The sequence below is a fragment of the Spermophilus citellus genome (genome assembly GCF_964194105.1).
Source record: "Spermophilus citellus genome assembly, chromosome: 6".
In the NCBI taxonomy this organism is placed as follows: Eukaryota; Metazoa; Chordata; class Mammalia; order Rodentia; family Sciuridae; genus Spermophilus; species Spermophilus citellus.
Genome location: NC_138187.1, coordinates 73,958,653 through 73,977,487, shown reverse-complemented (window position 1 = coordinate 73,977,487; position 18,835 = coordinate 73,958,653). Strand labels below are relative to the sequence as shown.

The 18,835-nt window shown below is 40.6% G+C and overlaps 1 protein-coding gene across 2 annotated transcripts in view; it reads left to right on the top strand.

Moving 5' to 3' along the window:
* The window catches only part of RSU1 (Ras suppressor protein 1), a 182,476-nt gene that overhangs the window by 8,858 nt on the left and 154,783 nt on the right, over window positions 1-18,835 (top strand). For both annotated transcript variants that reach the window (XM_081299892.1, XM_081299893.1), the window contains exon 3: window positions 12,613-12,663. In XM_081299892.1, the coding sequence (XP_081156018.1) occupies window positions 12,613-12,663 (51 nt within the window). The remainder of the gene's footprint in view (window positions 1-12,612; window positions 12,664-18,835) is intronic.

The window sequence follows — 18,835 nt, the reverse complement described above, 5'->3', positions numbered from 1 at the left end:
AGCCTCCTAAGTGGCTGGGGTTACAGGCATGTGCCTCCGCATCTGGAAGTTTTCATGTAGTTTTAAGAAATATAGCAGCTGGCTTTCGGATGACCTGGCTTGTTCTTCTCCCCACCTTTACAGGCCTGTGTTGGGTTCTATTATTTCTTCTTTCTTTAGTTTAGATTCTAGGGCTGGTGCTGGGAGGGAGTCCTCAGCAGTCAGTTTCCAGGTTACAGGGGTTAGACTTTTATGCCAGTCCCCTGATCTGCAGTGCATAAGCCCTTGCTGATTCTAGCTGCTCTTCTCAAATCCATCTTTCTAGTGACTTTGGCTCTTTTGGGGTTCTCTGTTCTCAGGATGTTGGATGCCCCTCTGTTTCTCTCTTTTCACCATGGATGCTGTTATCATGTGGTCTTGTGGCTATTGGTGGTTTGTACCCACCTGCTTATATTTGGGGTTTGTGGGAATGCTTTATCCCTTAGTTTTGAGGTACCGTGAAGTTTTGATTGCTATCCAGTGACTGTTTTTATGTGGGGACTCAAGATTCTCAGAAGTGTCTTCATGCCGCTGCTGGCTTCCCAGAATGCCATGTTGTTTTTAACCTAGCGGAAGAAGGTGTTGGTCTCGAAGTTCTTTCTGCTACAGGTACCTGTATCTTCTGGCCTGAGTTTTGGGATCCTGAGCTTTCTGAAAGCCCACCGCCTGTTCTACAACACAGGTGTGGTCTTTGCTGAGTTTTCTGAGTATTTCACTATTAACAGTGAAATAGAGATGACATAAAGGACTAAGCCACACACACACAAGAGACCCATGGAAAGGGGACTTGAATAAAAATAGGGTTTTCCTCTCACATCAGACTTCAGAGTAGGTGTCCCAGGTCAGTGGACATTGTTGCCCCGTGGCATTCGGGGACCTTGACTGCTTTCCATTTTTTTCTTTGTGTTATGGGGGACATTGTCCTCATCTGCTTGCTCAGAGCTGGGTGAATGGCACTTGGAGATTGTAGCTCTTTAAGTGACTGGACAGTAGAGCATCTCAGTTTGGAAGTGGCCCAGGTCACCTACTGCAGGTTCTCCTGCTAAGAATTCACCATGCAGATAACGGTTTAGTTTATGTTCTGCACCAATCCTGTAGTCCCTGTTTCTGAAGTTATTTTTATAGTCTGAAGCTTATAGCCTGGAAGGTTCCTCAAAAAGGGTCAAGAGAATAATATCCCCAGAGTTCTTACACATTGACGATAGATAGACAATTTGTGCCCTTTGTACTTGAAAGTCAGTTTTATTGGATATAAAGATTCACAGTTTCTTTCCTGGAGTGTTGCAGATATGTTATTTTGTTTTCTTCTGGCATAAAAATGTTGCTGTTTATAAGTCTAATGATAATCCAATTTTACTGTGTAAACTGCTGCTTTTTTTCATAAATGCTGAGATTTTTTAAAACTGTAAGTCAAATGGTATTAGTTTCCTGAGGCTGCTGTAACAAACTACTATAATCTTAGTGACTTAAGACATCAGAAATAAGTTTATTCACCGTTTTGGAAGCCAGAAGTACAAAATCAAGGTGCCAGCAAGATCACACTCCTTGCAGAGGCTTTCAGGGAAAGTTGATCCTCGCCTGTGGAGGGGAGCCTGGGCAATGTCCTCTGCACTAGGCAGCCCTACATCCAGCTAAAACTCTTCTACCAGTCAAGAAAGGAAAACTGGTGTGGGTGGACAAGGGAAGTGTTCAGTTCTCTCACTCCTCTCCCTGGGCGCCAACCTTTTTGACTTGGAGACTTGGGATCTCTATCAAAGGAGAGACTCCTATTGTCCCAATCATTCTTACTTGTTTCTTCCAGTCTATCCAAAGAGATCTACAGAGAGTAGCAGTTCAGAACATGGGCTTTGGAGGGCTGGCCTTTATTAATTATCCCAGCCTTGCAGTTTATTAATCATGTGTCCTTAGAAGACTTAGCATCTTTGTGGTTCAATGTTTCTCCTTGGTAAAATGGGGAAACTGTGGTTCTCCTCAAATGAAGATTGATGTACATGAAGTTTGTGGTGCAGGTGAGGTACTCAAGAAAATGATCATAATGATCCATAATTAGGAAATTTTATGTTTGGTACAGTGATATGTAGTCTGTTTTCTGGATCACATTGTGGGGCCTCTGGTGAGGTAGGAGATTTGGGGGTGAAGAGTCAAATGTGCCTGTGGGGTGAAGACCTGATGAGGGTTTGTGAGTACCGTGAGTGGCCTGTTTTTTTCTGTGGGTATCCTGTGCTGAAGGCAGGTGGGATAGATTGTCATAGGATCATGGGAAAAGACCAAGAAGGAGGTGGAGGCAGAGAGCAGCCACTCGGAGGGCATTGAGGAAGCAGAGAGCCTGAGAAGGTGGCATGTCATCTGCAGGGATACACGGGGGCTGAGAACACACCGTGGTGTCCGAAGTGGAGAGTGTATGCAGCAGTAGTGCCCGAGTCTTATCTTTGGCACAAAAATGAACCTACAATGTAAACTCCTTTTAGTCTTTTGGATACCATGGAATGGAATGCTGTTAGCATCCAGTTAGCACATTGTGGATGCAACTCGGGCCATATTTGTTTGTCCGGTAAAACAGTGTCACAATTACCCTGTTTCTTGTTTGAAAATGATTTTCAAGGATTCCCTTTGCTTCCTACCTCTGAAACCATGACTGAGATACTGAACCTGCCAGGGCCTCTTTTTTTTTCTCCCTCTAAATCTGGGAGAGAGGCAGGTAATATAGATACTACCCTTTAGAGTTATCAAGAGGAAAAGACCAGTTAATAAAGTTCTTTGAACTACACAGCTGCATATGAGCATTAGCTATCACAGTTATTATTTCAGAACAGTCTATTGAAGTAACAAGTAAGATAGAAGTCTTCGTCCCTTCTCTCATTTACTTGTTGCACAGAATCAAGTAATTGAATCCAGCTTTTCATTTTAAACATGAGGAGTTTGTGTTCTAGGAAAAAAAAAAAAAAAAAAAAACATCCAGTGATTTTTCTTAGGATCTTGCCGCATTACATTGTGGGTCTCAAACTGCTGTGAACTGCACATTCTTTGCTTTGAGTTGCTTTATGTATTGGTCATATTTTATTCACAATAGAAAGTAATTTTCTGTTCAGATTTATACCATTTTTACTATGCTAGGAGTTTATATTGTCTTATAAGGAATAGTCCAACCAGATGTGAATATTGTTTTCCCATTTGAGAAGTAATAAACTATTAAGATTTAGAATCAGGAAACCATGATTGTAGTCTTAATTCTGATCCTATTATACTATGGAACCTTGGAAAAAATAACTTTGCCACCCTGGGTCATCTTTAAAATGAGGATTTTATGTTGTTATATTTTAAGGGTGCTGTGGTTTGAACGTGTTCCCTAAAGTTAATGCTTGAGACACTTTATCCTCAGTTCAGCAGCCATAAGAGATAGAGCCTAATAAAAGGTGGTCAGGCTTTGAGGACTCTGCCTTCATGAAGGGATTAATATCATTGTCTCTCAGGAGCAGGTTGTTACAAAAGTGAATTTAGTCACCTTTTGTTCTTTTTGCTTTTACCATCTCTTGCCTTTCTGCATTCTGCCATGGGATAATGCAGTCAGAAGCCTTTGCCAGGTGCAGGGCCCATGACTTTTGACTTCCCAGCCTCCAGAACTGTTAAGAAGTAAAATGCTTTTTGTTATAAACTGCTGAGTTTGTAGTATTTTGTTATAATGATGCAAAATAGACTAAGACATAGAATTCCTTTGGCTCTGATACTCTACAATTATGATTTGCAAAAATGCATATATTATATGTTCACAAAATATGTTAGAAAAGTTAGTAGATATGAACAAGTGAAAAAAAGGAACAAAAGAAAAGAAGAAGAAGAAGAAATTGGTATGAAGGTAGGTAGGCAGATATAGAATTAAATTGACTTTGGTTCTTAAAGATTTTCTTAGTCCTGAAAAACTTTCAGGCATTTCCCTTTTAGCTCAGTTTTTTTTAATAGTATTCCTATTCTGCATATTAGTAAGGATTCTTCAGAGAGCCAAAGCCAGTGGGCTACATATGGATGCACACATATATATAGGGGCAATGTTTTATGGGAATTGGCTCATGTGACTACGATGGTCAAGAAGTTCCATTGTCTGCCATTTACTAGCTGGAAAGCTAGGTGAATTGGTAGCATAATTCAGTCCTATGCCAAAGGCCTGAGAACTGAAGAAAGTGGGAGTAATATGGGCTGCTGATATAATTCCTAGGGTCTGAAGGCCTGAGAACCAGAGACTCTGAGGTCTGTAGAGCAGAAGAAGATCTGCATTTCAGCTCCAGAGGAAAGAATTCACCCTTCCTCTGCCTTTTAGTTTTGTTCAGGACCTCAGTACATTGGATGTTGCCTCCCTACATTGGTGAGGGTAGATCTTACTTTATTAGTCTCTTTCCACAGCACCTCACAGAGATACCCAGATATACTTTTTGCTAGACATCTGGACATCTCTTAATCCAGTCAAGTTGACACAAAAAATTAACCATTGCATTCTGTATTGCACCCTAGTATTTTCTTTTAACCCATTATTACAGAGTAAGATCATTGAAGGCAGGAACCATCTCCCTTTCACATTCCATTACTGTCATACCTCCTAAGTTCAGTGTCTTGCAAAGCAGTTGTAATTAACTGAGTTTTGTTAATATTATCCTGCTTAAACATAGACAGTAATTAATGACTGTGTATCTTAGGAAGTATGGGTTTTTTTTTTTTTTTTTTGTATGTTTTCCCAAAAGAAAAGCATGAAATGATGTGTTTGGGCAGGAGTGATGTGGGCTGTACATTTTTTTTTTTTTAAGTTACTGGGTATTGAATTCAGGAGCACTTGACCACTGAGCCACATCCCCAGCCCTATATTGTATTTCATTTAGAGACAGGGTCTCACTGAGTTGCTTAGCGCACCTTGCTAAGGTACTGAGGTTGACTTTGAACTTGTGGTCCTCCTGCCTCAGCCTCCTTAGTTGCTGGGATTACAGGTGTGCACTACCTCACTCAGCTGGGCTCTACATTTTTAATAACACTGCTTCATATCCCAGTGGACTCAAAGCCCCCAGTTGGTCACCAGCTCATGTAGGGTTCTCAATACAAGTGATTTTTCTGCTCGTATGTATAGAAAAAGGATTTTGCATTATTGTCATGTGTGGTAAATTGCTTTTTTGTTGAATGAAAAGAGAGTTAATTGTGGTGGATAGACTCTTTATCTATAAATAGTAGAAGTCACTCAAGTGACCAATTTTTTTGAAAACATTACTAAAGAGTTTCCAACCCTGCACAGTTGTAAAATAAAGAAAAACCTTCATACCACACTGAATTCTTAAAAAATTCTGAATTATGAACAAAATTCAAAAGGAATGCTTTTACGCTTCTGGATGTGTTGATGAATATGATATTAGCATTATATCCTGTTATCAAACATTTTATTGTCTGTCTTCATTTTAATATACTGTCAGAACCTGCATATTTAAGAGGATCTGAATGTGTATCCTACTACCAAGGGTGAAATAACTTCAGCCAGGCGACACAGGCAGGCATCTTAATTACGCATCATGAAGATACAAAATCTAAATTGCTTAGCATTGCTTCACGGTGCTGACATCTGACCAGCATCCACATTCCTGGGGCATTAATGATTCAGGGCCATTTAAGGTTGTCTCTGTTTCTAGCCCACCTTAGAGCCAAAATGGAAAAGCCATTTGGGCCATCCTTACAGTAAGTTCAGATTAATTCTTCTTTTTAGTCTACAACTTTGGGTGGATTTGAATTAACACAGTGGCCTCTACGTGCACATCCAGAGGGTAATATTCACTAGGCAACCTGTGAATGTCCCCTTAGAGTTGTCAAACAAGTGGCCCTCCTTGAACATCCCAGGAGGTATGATGGTTCTTCCAACTGATGTTACATTTCATGCCACAAGCACCATCAAAAAGTGGTAAACCATTTGCCTTGTGATGATAGCACTGCCTTTCTTTCCAGTTGCTTCCATTCAGAATTCGTAGTCCGTGAAGTGAACTGGTGTTTATGGTCCTATTTTTGTGACCAACTTTAATTTGGAGCTGAAAGATGGCCACTTCTAACCTGTGACAGGATTTCAGAAATGTTCCAGTTCGACATCATTTTCTGTGTTTCAAGTCTTATGTTATTTTTTTCCCCTCCTTTGGATGTAAATGTTATTCTGTTAAACTAGAACTTTCCCCCATTCCTAAATTGCTACCACAGGGATAATTTGCTTTCTAATTTGTTCACTTGAAAGCAGTAGAGGCAGTTTCCACTGTGCCACATTTTTGTGATATGTGAGGTTATTTTGAAAGTAAGTCTACAGTCATCTTAGTAGCTGAGATTTCATCCTGCTACTTTTTTTTTATTATACTGTCTACTTTATGCAGAAGAAGAAGGAAAAACACCAAACCTATTTTGAATAATAATATCTGCTTCTGAGTTTATTTGGAAACACTGATTCCTTTTCTAGGATTTTTTAGTTAGTTGTTTGATTTTTCTGAATTTCCTTTTTCAAAATCCTGGCTGTGGGAGGCCATCCTCGCACGTGATTTGAGTTACCTCCCTGGCTGGGCGAGAGGCGCTTAGACACATCCTTATATCCAGAGCTTTCCCCACCCTTCTCAGGTCTGAGGGCTTGTCCATGTGGAGACGTGTCTGGCCACTACCCCGAAGACCCAATCGTCACACCTGACCTTGGGACACTGCCCCCCTTGATTTTCACTGGATGGGATTTTCCCCAGAATTTTTTGTTCCCCAGTAAAAGTCCACTCCCTGGCATGTTTTCTCTCTCTCTCTCTCTCTCTCTCTCTCTCTCTCTCTCTCTCTCTCACTAGCCTCTTTAGTAAACCTTGCTACCATAATAGGTGGCTGGAGGCTGGAGCTAGGAGGAGCCGTCCTGGAGCTGGTTTAAAGGTAATTAGAGTCTTGTCTCTTTAATTCAAAACTCCCTTGGATTTCTCACGTAGCTGAACCTTCATTTATGAAGCCTGTGCTGGCCGTGGGCTAAACCTGGCCACCCCTCTCCAGGTTCTGCACCTTCTCTGTGTTGTAATCTATGCTCAGAAAAGCCCAGGATTTATTCTGCAATTCCCATTTTCCGTGTGTCTTCCAGGTGCCAGTTCCAGTGCATTGTGCGTTTTGTACCCAAAAGTATCTCTTGAGGTATCATCTATAAGAAGGAGTATCTCCTCCTGAATGGTCACCGTCCCTTTCGCTCTGCTTCTCTTGAGGCTGTGAGCCTTTTATGTTGTCATTTCAAGTTGTTGGTGCATATTCTGTGTTCCCCGAATTGGATGACCACTGTTGAGAGGCATAGGTATATTCCACACTACCCAGGTCAACCTGGAAGGTGGTCAGTGATGCTCCTGCTAAGAGATTCTAGGAGAATCTCTGAGGTAGAGATTGGAGATTGATTGCCGTTCTGAATGTGATCAGTAAGATCCAATCGATAAAGGACCTGAATGCTTACTTGATTGTCTTTTGATTGAATCAGTCAGTTCTTTTCTGAGCCCTTCCCCACGCATTCTTTCCTCGCTAGAGAATAAATAATCATAAGTCATCTATATAACGCCAGCAACCCTATCCTTCCCTCCCAACATTTATATTTCCCACTGTTCATTTTGGTCTGGTCCAAAGTCCACCCAAATAACACTCCTAAAGAAGGTAGAGATAGAATGATAGCCACTTAGCCAGTGATACGTTTAACTGTGTATGTTGGCCCGTTTTCTAGTCAATTAGTTGAATATCGAATATATTCTACTATGAAAATACAGGTGAAAAATGGAGCTTTAGGAATTTCGATAGCACTTTGTTCTCAGCTTTCTGTTGGGGTTCATTCTTGACAGATTGTGGATAGCAGGACCCTTAAAATATGTCATTAACACAGCAGAAAATCTGCCAGTGTGTGATTATGGTCAGCAAGGCACCAAGAGCAGGTCACTGGGTATGGCCTGCTTCCATTTCTTCGGCATATATGACTAGGGTTGTTTTTGTACTTTGAAATAACCGGTTCTATTTTGGTAGACCTTTTCTTCCTTCTTTTTGAACAGCACAGTTTCTGTAGGGGACTCACAATGAACCAACCATTCCCGAGTGGAAGGGAGTGGCAGGCTGTGTCAATACGTCTGTTGCTACTTGGTGTGTGCTGCTTCTGGGCTTTGTGGGTTTCTCTTGATTGTGCCCAACTTAACTGCCCTCCCTGCAGATCCAGCCTGCGGGCCATTGTTGCCCTCAATCTTATTCTCAAAGCGCTTTTATTAACTTTTTCTTTTCTGCTCTAATTTTTCTCCATCTTGCCTACTGTACCTGGTAGTCCTCTAACAATAGTGAGAAAGAAAAATACATTCCGGTGGTGTGGTCAGGGAGAAGCAGCAACTGTTTCATTAAAAAAGAAGAAGAAGAAGAAGAAGAAAAAAGCCTTCCAACTTTGTTACTTTCTTTCCTACTAAGTGTTTGTTGACAGAACAGGAGAAATGATTGAAAAGAACCAGCTTTCCCTAATTAAATCTGTCACTGTGAACTTTGCTCTTCATGGAGAAGAGCAGAATTTTTCTTTCTAATTAGTTACTTATGATTTCTCAGGAAAAATTAAGGCAGAAGGAGATCGGAAGATTATTAACGTTCTTGTGTAATCAGAATCTATTTCTGTGACAGTCAGATGCCAGTGTAAGAAACTGCCAATTGTTGGCTAGTTTGGGTTGTCCCATGTTTCTTGGTAATAAAACCCTTAATGAGGCTGGTCTTTCATTGCCTGGAATATAAACTGTATTTCCCAGCCACCCTTTTAGCTAGGTATCACTGTATTACTGAATTTTGATTAATGGCTTATAAGTGGGTATTTCCATTTTCAACTTCTTAGAAGTATCCTCAAGGATGGAAACTGCTCACGCCTTTCCTTCTTCCTGAGGGGAGATTAAGGTGTGATGACTGACTCCATGCTGTCATCTTGGACCTGGAGGTGTGCCTTAGTTGATGTATAAGACATCTTGAGCTCTATCTTAATAGTTCAGCTTGTTGTAACAAAAATACTGTGCGCTTTAAATAACAGAGAATTGTTGTTCACAGTTCTGAAGTCTAAATTCCCAAGGTTAAGGTGCCAACAGATTTGCTGTCTGGTGAGGGCCTTTTACTTGTTTTCACTAGTGGATAGAGACCACAAACATTCAGTCCACGCAGGGATGGCTGAGCAGCAAGTCACCAGGAGTGTGTGGACTGTGTGCACATGAGAAAGAAACTCCCGTGTAATCCCTGTTATTTGTTGTTGCTCCCACATGAAGCTGGGCATAATCTTAACTGATTCACTGGACTCTTTTTAATCTTGTGTGGTGTCAGGGAGTCTTTTGAGATTTTTTTTTTCCACATTGGATTCTCATCTCAGATAAGGAATGCTTTATCTAGTGGACAAGAAAATCTTAACTCTTACTATAAAAATGTGTAAGATTTTCCACGACATCTGGAGTCTTAAACATCATATGGGAAGCTGCCATCATGATTCTTTTTAAAAATCCCAGAAATACTCTTGACCTCTTTCTTCCCTGTTCTTGTAGTTAGCTATTATGTGGGACAGACAAAGAGAGACCCTTTTGGGGGTGACCCAGGATGGAATGAGGGAACATGTGATGGTGAGAACAGCCCTGTTGGTGGGGAAGTTTGAGCCCCGGCAGGACAAGGGAAATGCCTGGTGGTGGTGGGAGGAGCCAGGCATGAGAATTAGCCTCTGAGCCAGATGAGGGCATCTGAGCAGGAGGAAGGGCAGGAAGGGCTGGTTGTTACCATAGTTGTGCAAATGCCCAGTAGTTGGAAGCATTCCCCAGGTTCATCCTCATTAGGACTTAGTGAAGTGGTCACTCAGTAGTAGAAGGTAAGCTCAGGTAAGCACTGGTGCCCAAGAGGCCCCCTGGTGCAGCTCCCCAGGGTCACTTCCTAGGTGCACAGAGCACATTTCATTTCCAAGTTACAAACCATCAGGACATGTGGGAGGAATCTTGGTTCCAGGAGCTTTTGGCCCATAATGTCAACAGTGTCTTATATGCTTGCGTGGTCATGTGGGGCTCCTAGACTCTGTAGCCAGGTATGGGCCACAGGTCTGCACATCCCTGAAGGGCCTCAGAGGTGTTTCCAACTTGAAGATGAATCACTCGTGACTGTGAATCAGTACTGGTGTACTTGGAAATGAGCGTGGAGATGCCCTGGTCTTGCTGTAAGAGAACTTTATTTTATGCAGTTATATATAGGGATAAAATAGGTAATGGTTTAACAATAACCTAAGTAGATAGGTTAAAGGTAATGAGAACTAGAGTTCTCACTGTTAGAGAAGGAATTAAAAAATAGAATGAGTCCTGTATGTATTGGACTCAGATATGCTGGAGTGAACTGAAGGTTTTTAATAACATAAATAGACAGTAAAATCAATGTTGATTTTAGAAGTATGTGTGTGTGTGTGTGTGTGTGTGTGTGTGTGTGTGTGTGTGTGTTTCCTAGTTCTGTCCACTGAGGAGCTGAGATTACTGACTCCCCCAGGAACAGCTAGCACAACTGGTACCCAGAGTTTGGCTTACAAACCACATTTCCTACAGAAAAGAACCAGAGTTTATTGGAGAAATTGCTGATTCCTGGACTGTGTCAGAAAAAGTGCAAGATAAGCTTGAATATCAGAAAGCAAGGATGTGCTTAAAAAAGGATAGGGACATGTTGAAAGGACTTAGAAGCCAGCGTGGATGGACTCTATATGAGACACTGTTTGAGCATCAACATAAATAGTAAGGAATCATAATCCCTTAACTAAAACAGGAAACCACAAAACCATATGAAGACAAAGAAAATCATATTTTAAAATAAATGCTATTGCCATTTTAGTCTGAATATTTCTTTGTCGTGGGTTGGTCCATCTTGTGCCTTGTAGGAAGATGTTCATCAGAATCCCTGGCCACTGCCTGCTGAACCAGTGCCATCAGTAGAAATGTAATGCAACCACAGCAGGACATTTTAGATTTTCTAGATTGGGCAGCCTCATCTGGTGCAGGTGGCATGGTATAGCCGGAGTGTGTGTTGGAGGGAGCGTTCTCCTCTCCAGCCAGGAAGCAGAGAATGAGGATGACAGGGCAGGGACCAAGGTCACTCAGACCCCTTCCACAGGGACCACAGGACCTCCCACTAGGCCCACTTCTTGAAGGTCCACAACATCTCTCAGTGTCGCTACCCTGGGGACCAAATCTTCAGGATGGACCTTTTGAGGGGGAACTCATCCAAGTCCTAGGGAGGACATAATTTGAGATGATGTGGCTTGCAGTTTATCCAATTGGTTGTCCACGTCAAGGAGAGAGAAGGCCACAGACAAAAGGAGGCCAGAGAGATCTGATTGCAGGCAACACAGACTGTGAAGTGGCCCTTTTCATAAAAGAAGCAGCTGTGGCTTTTCTGGGATGGGGGCTAATGGTCACACTGTGTCAGATTGACTTCTTTGATTTTGATGGTTCTATTGTGGTATAGGGGGATGTTTTGGTCTGTAAGAAGAAGTATGTCCCCAAGTTGTAGGGCCTCAGGCCAGCCGATGGATCTCAGAGCTTCAGGCCAGGAAAACACATCTTTGGATTATATTTTGAACTTTTCTATAACTCTGTGATAACATTAAAACAAAAAAAAAATAAAAAGCATACAAAAGTTGTAATCAGGAGTGACACTTGCTCATTATTTCCTAAGTATGCTGGGATACAAATCCAACCTTGAGACTATTCTTAAAAATGATTTTTTTTCTCATTATTCCTTTAAGGAAAAAATCTCTAGTGCATTAAAAGAATGTTCTTATAGAGAGAATATTGGAAAAAGTTCTAGGTTTCTTTTTTACATAAATGGTGTGTTTATATGAAGCTGCCCACAGTGAAGTTTTAGAACCTAAAGTGGAAGAGTTTTCCCTTTTCTCTCTCTCTCTCTCTTTCTCTCTCTCTCTCTCTCTCTCTCAAATTTGTGTAGATCTGTGTATATTTTCTTTCTTTACAGTTAGAAAAAAAATATTCTTTTGCAAATGTAATCTCATTGAGCACATTAAACATCATGATAATATTTGAAGCTGGTAAGCAGTCTGCGTTTCAAACTGAGTCTCTGAAATGTCAACCAAAATATGTATAGAGGAAATGGTGAGGGCTTTTCCCCCTGATCATCTGACAGTGCACGGGGAGTTTCTGGATGATGGTGGAGATTAACATGTTGCTGCCTCTGTTTCAATATGGTGAAACATAGTTGAGGCCTTGTGCTACTCTGTACCTTGGCTTCTTCTGAGTGGCACATGTTTTGGAGATAGATGGGCAATATTAGGCCCCAAGACCAGGTCGCCAAGCATATAGGTAAGTGGCCCATATAACATTTGAACCTGTGACATTAATCTCATTAGCTCTGACTAGCTGTGCTAATTGCACCTTTGGTTGCGTCACTCTTCTTCATTTGTTTTAACATTTAGCAGATAGTCTTATATGAATCCAGCTTCCATTTTGAGTGGTATCAGTTCAACCTGTGAAGATAATTTAGCGGTTTATCTGCTGGGGGCACAAGTATAATTTGGATACATTTCCTGAATGTGATTTTTAATTTTTTTTCTGTTTCTTTTTACAGTTTCCTTGTCCCACATCACACAACTGGTCCTCAGCCACAACAAACTCACAAGTAAGTTCACTTTGTCTTTTTTGTTATAAAGTTTCTCACTTTGGGAGAATGTTATGTATGGTACCGCTGATCCTGTTGTTAACTTTAAAGAAACTAATGACAAATGATTTTGGGGAAACTTAAAGTTTATTTAGTGGATAACTAAGAAATATGAGCATGATGTCTTCCTGTATTTTATAGTCGACTCAGCTCCTATCAAAGAACTCTTTTCTGTATAGAGAAAAGGACACTGTTTGTCTGGAAGTGGCTTCACTCAGGGATGGATGACCAGAAATGCTGAACCATTGGTTAACATTGCATTAAAAAAAATACTTGTCAAAAGTATTAGCCTGAAAGTTCTTTGGTTTTTATCTAGGCTTCTCTTCAGGAGAGGAAGACTTAAATGTTAAACAGGCTTTCCTTCTCTGCTTGAATGGGAGAAAAAAACCTCCAGATTGTAAAGTTCTATACATTTGCATCTACATTTTAATAATATTTGAGTCTAGTCCCCCTGCCCACCTAAAACTTCTCTTGGGCATGAACAGTGTCGTGGTACGGTTAACATGCAGTGGAATTAATATCTGTTTTAATGAGAATATCTTAGGTGAATGATGGGCCATTTTATTCTTAGTGCTGTGGCTCTAAAGATTTTAATGACAGGGGCCCTCTCTCCTTTCTCATTCCTAATTGACTGTCACATTTTTGAGCTCACCATATTTCCTGCAGACTTGAATGGTTTTCTAATCATGTGGCAAGAATTTGTTCGAGTGCTTTCTGAGTCCAATGAAGTTGAGCAGAGTGTCATGTTGAGGGATTTGTGTTGTGAATTTATGTGTGTGCGCGTTATAGATGGCTTGGAGCAGTGTCACCGAGCTGTTGATTATGGAGAATCAAGAGTGGCAGTGAGCGAGGGTCCCTCATGTGCAGGAAACAGGCAGATTAGCTCATTTTTAGCTAAAGTGCAAATTTATACGGCAAAGACAGAGTGGCACAATGGTCACATGTAAGTGGCAGTGGCCCCAGAAGCTGAAAGTGAGACCTGCAGGTCACATGTAAACATTATAATCGGCAACATGTTGTGAGTTCCCTTGTTTTTGTGGGAGATGGTCCTTCTGTCCACGGAGACCCTAATCCCAGTTGTGAGGGGATTTGCCGTTTGTTTTGGATTTCTAAATTCCCCAAGACAGCAAAAATTCTTGACACTCTTCACTGCACAGTTTACAAAGGTATCGCTTAACTGATGCACTGACCATTGTTAGATCTGTGTCATTATTGTAACAAAACAGATTATATGTAAGCGTGAAAGGCAAACCTGCCTTGTTCCTGTTATATCATCCATTGATCTGTCCTTTAAAAAAATCTTTCAAATAGTTGCAGTTTATTTCTTTTTTATCTGTCGGCGGAGAGAGAAATCTCAGGAATCAATGGATCAGTTTCTTTCTCCAGGCCTATAATATTAGATAAGTTTAGAGGAGCATAAATAAGAAGTTAAATGGTGTGGGCTTTTTAAAGAGGCCATTGACCGTGAAAGAATCCAAACTTCATATTTCTCCACTCTCTGTTTTTTTTTTTTTTATTGTTCTTTGTTTTTTCTCTCCATTTGAGACACTCTTGACCTAATCCAATATAAACTCTAATTAATCGTCTTGGTAAATTCTGTTTCAAGCCATCTTGAGTGGTGTCATTGACACCCAATCTGTTCCACTAAGGTCAAATTAGCATCTTTTACTATTTTTCTGGCATTTAAATGAATGGCTTTGCTATGGTTTTTCAAGTGTTTATAGTAAATATGTCCATTTGATGGAAATATAAATATGCATTAAATGTAAGTGGCTGAGCACACCCTCCTGTCACTTTTCCGTCTAATCAGTGTCTTTCATTTTCCATTGTTTTTAATAGGGGCTGCCTGACAAGGCTACATTAAAACCGCTGGGACTCAAAAGATAAACCCCCCAGCACCCGCTTTTATCTCGCTAAAGTATTTGTGTTTTTCTGTTGCTTTGCCAATTATACTGCTCTCTGACATTTCTGCTTGGTGCTTACAGAATGAGTGACTAGCCTACTCCAGCCGAGGCCTTGATCTGGGGACAGACACTGTTTGACTCCGCTTACTTGAGTTAATATTTGCAGGGGCGTCTGATCCTTGTGGCACTGAGTTGAAGTCCCTTTTCTTGTTGGTGATTTTGACTTTGATAAGTAGTATACACAAGGCCATGGGAAAGCCTACAGTGGGCTGCGTGATCCTGAAATTCCCCAAGATTTTGTGGACAGAAATTCTTGAAGTTTCTTAGCTACGTAAAAATATTTCAAGGTGATCAAGCTATCACTGTTTGAGTGTCATCATTATTACAATAAAGCTGCTTAATTTAAACCTGGGGTACTGTGGCTGCATTTGATGGGTTTGGTGAAATCAGTGGGGAAATAATGTCGGCAGCAACTTTCCCTGATTTGCATACGTGATACAGTCAGGAGATGGGACGAAGGAGCAAGTGGATCCTGTTACTCTTCCCTTGCTTCTATGATTGGCCAGGTGCAGGCTGGGAACTCAACAGGGGAATTCTGACCCAATGGGTAGAGTTTCAGATAGTAGATCCTTTTATTTTACCTTTCTTTTTTTTTCTTTTTTTCTTTTTTTTTTTTTTTTTGCAGTGGTAGTGATAGAACTGGGGTCTCATGCATGCTGGACAAATGCTGTACTGCTGAGCTATACCCCCAGCCCCAGAGTAAAAATCCTTTCAACATATTTGTCTCAGTGCCTGTTCACATCAGTGCACATGCCTAGTGCCAGGTGCTGTCTGCCTGACTTCTAGAAACTGCCCATCTAGCCCCATATCCCATCCAGCCTTCTTCCCCACAGCTGCTGGAGGAAGACTGTTTCTTCCCTGTGCACCTGTGCTAACTTTCCTCCTGTCTTTCCTACTTCCATCTGGAGCAGCTTTTCCCTGTCCCCTCCTGGAGGCCCCCAACTGTTCTGCTCCACTTGGCAACTCTCTTCCCAGCCCCTCTCAGCCCCAGCCCCTGAGGAAACCCTGTAAGTTCCTCAACTCCAGTGCAGTTCCTTGTCCTTGGAAAGGCTTCACATGAGACATGTTTCTTCTCTGTCTCCAACTAGAGTGGTTCAGCTTTTTTGAAAGCAGGAACCATTTTTTTTAGTCTGATTTAGCACCTGTGGCTGAGCGCATGGGGCTTTCCAGTTAATTCTGTGCAAACTGAAGGAAGGAGAGGGCTGACAGGGAACACCAAAGAGGAAACAAGAGTGGGGACTGATACAGGGACTTGAGTGGATCTGGCTGCCACAGACTTCTGTATTTTACTGGTCATATGTTCATTTCAGATGTGCTGGACTGTGAGTGCCCCAAAGAAATGCTGTGTTATGTCCTAGAAATTGGTGTCTGAGCAAGCCAGCTTTTTTGTTGCTGTGACCAAAAGACCTAACAGTAATTTTAGAGGAGAAAAATTTTATTTGGGGCCCATAGTTTCAGAGGTCTCAGTCCTATGATGATTGGCTTCATAGCCCTGGGTCTGAGGAGTGGCAGAGCATCATGTCGAGAAAGACTGTGGCCAAGGAAAGCAGCTGGGGACGTGGCATCAGGAAGCAGAGAGAGACAGAGCTCCGCTCACCAAGAACAAAATGTATATCCCAGTGACCACCCCCTCCTCCAGTCACACCCTCCCTGCCTACAGTTACCACCCTGTTAATTCCTGCCACGGGATTAATGCAATGATTAGGTCAGAGCTCTTATTACCCAATCATTTCACCTCTAAACCCTCTTGCATTGTCTCACATGTGAGGTTTTGGGGAAACCTTATATCTAAACTATAACATTGTCCTCCTTACAACTACTGGGGTCCTTTCATAATTGAGGAGGGATGCTGTGATGGTATTTGGGTACACCCAGGTATGTGGCTGGGATCACAGCCACACCAGAGTGCTTTTCTCTACTCAGTAGCCCTTCTGGGCTTGGCTAAGTCCTCACTTGGTTTTACTTTTTTCTCTTACTACTTTGGGTCTCACGGGAGGGACAGGGTTGTCCCTCTTTCATTAAAAATTAGTTTTCTGTATGTATGTGTCCAAATTATGCACTAATTTCCTCATACAATTAATTAATTAATCATGTTTCTTGTGGTGAGGAGCCCCATCTTGTACTCATTTTGTATCCCACCCCCACAAAAGTACTAAAAATATTTTAAACATGAAATAGGTACTCAGTACTGGTCAATTAAAGCGAGCTGTGCTAAGTCCCAGCAGTCTGATATGACACACCCTAGGGCCTGTTTGCCTTCGTAATACTCCAAGAAGGGGACCTGGCAATTATTCCAAAGATTTGTCTTTTTGAGTCTCTGTGCCCTGCTCTTTCTGAGTCCCCTTGCCTTCTTGGTTGTTACCCTCTCTGTTAAGTCAGTGTTACAGCTGAATCTTTCTCAGTCTCTCGTTAATCCGATCCATGGGTTTGATGGTATTGGGGAATGTCAGCTTTGTAAATATTTTTTCCTTTTTGCAAAAAGAAATTTTTTGTGGAGACAATCATGTAAAAAATTGTCCACTAGAGGTCACTGTTGAGACACGCATTTTTCACTCCACCCCCCAGGTCTGGTATCTGAAGATTAAAAACCAACTTTGTGGTGTGAGAGGACATTTTTTGCAGGCTGTTTGGCTCAGTTCTGTATCACAGGACATGTTACTGTTGCCATTTACATAGTATATTTTATCACATTTTTGATAGATACATCCTATAGAAAGAGGTATGTTGTTTTTTATTTGTCTCCTAAAAGTATATATTTGATTTCATGTATCATTTTTTAAGTGTTTTTTTTTTATGGCTACTTTCATGAGTTAGAAACATATCTTCATTTTCCATTATCTTTAAATTGGAAGAAGTATAGTACTTTCCATTGTATTTTGTATTGGACATTTATGAGTTTTTTTTTTTTAGCCTGTGGAAAAAGGTTGAAAAATGTCTATGTAATCAGATTTTAATTCAGAAACAAATGTGGAAAAATTTATAAATGCTCATTTTGTGCATATTTATATTTATTCTTATACTACCAAATGTCACCGTGTAGGAAAGACTATGCATTATGAAATGTATGTTAAACATTACTGATAAAACCGTCTCTGGGAATTCGGGTTTTTTTAGCATGAAGCTTTTTTTTTTTAAGTTTCGAATGTAAATTTACACCTATAGCAACACTCATGTGAATATTGAAAGTATGTTAAATAGGGCAAGATTATTTTTTATTTTATGACCCATGCATTAATAATGATTAAGCCCTCATTATTTTGTGCAGTAAATACAAAGATTGCCTTTTCATTTTCTTCAGACATTGAGTAGCCCCTCAGTTATGTAAACCTTTCAGAAGTAGGTCTCTGAGTAAAATTGTTTGGTCTTATACTTTGAAATATTAAAGCACTTTCTTTTTCTTTCTTTTTTTTTTTTTTCCAATGATGCTGAGGCTAGAACCCAGGGCCTCATGCTTGCTAGGCAAGCATTCTCTTGCAAGCTACACCTTTAGCTTCATACTTTGAACTTTTAACTGCCATGTAAAACCTTCTCCTGAGGTATTCTGGCAGTTGTGCCTGCCATGTAGGGTATTAGCTGTGACTAAATCTTGTCATTTAATGTATTGGAAATGGCCAGGAGGTGGTAAACCTAAGCCATATGGGAAAATATGAGTCTTTTACAAAGCTGTTTCTTATTAGATATAGCTAATGTATGAATTGGACCTTATCAAACAAGAAAATATTAGGATATTCTCTTCAGTGCTTTTAATAATTTCTTTACCAAGGGTATTTTCCAAATACATAAAGAAGTTAAGATAAATACTTCTGAATTTTATTCAGATGTATATATTGATAGACTATATAGTCTTACTACTATAGTCTTACTATGAATAAAGCTGAATATTGAATATGAAAGTGTTGCATTGTCAAAATATGCAGATCCAGTTATAATGAAGAAAATTGAGCAGTTTTTTTTAATGTGATAAATTGAAGCCCTTTTCTATAGACATAATGGATTGTTGGGATGAGAGAGAAAAATTAACTGTCCCAATTCACAAGAATGACCTTCACCACTCTCTCTAGACCTTGCTCTTCCGAAGTCTCTAGTTATTCCCTCTTTCATAGATTATTTGTCATCCCTTATGCAAAAGTTCTTGTGCCTCGCTTGTATGAAATTAAACTACGAAGGGA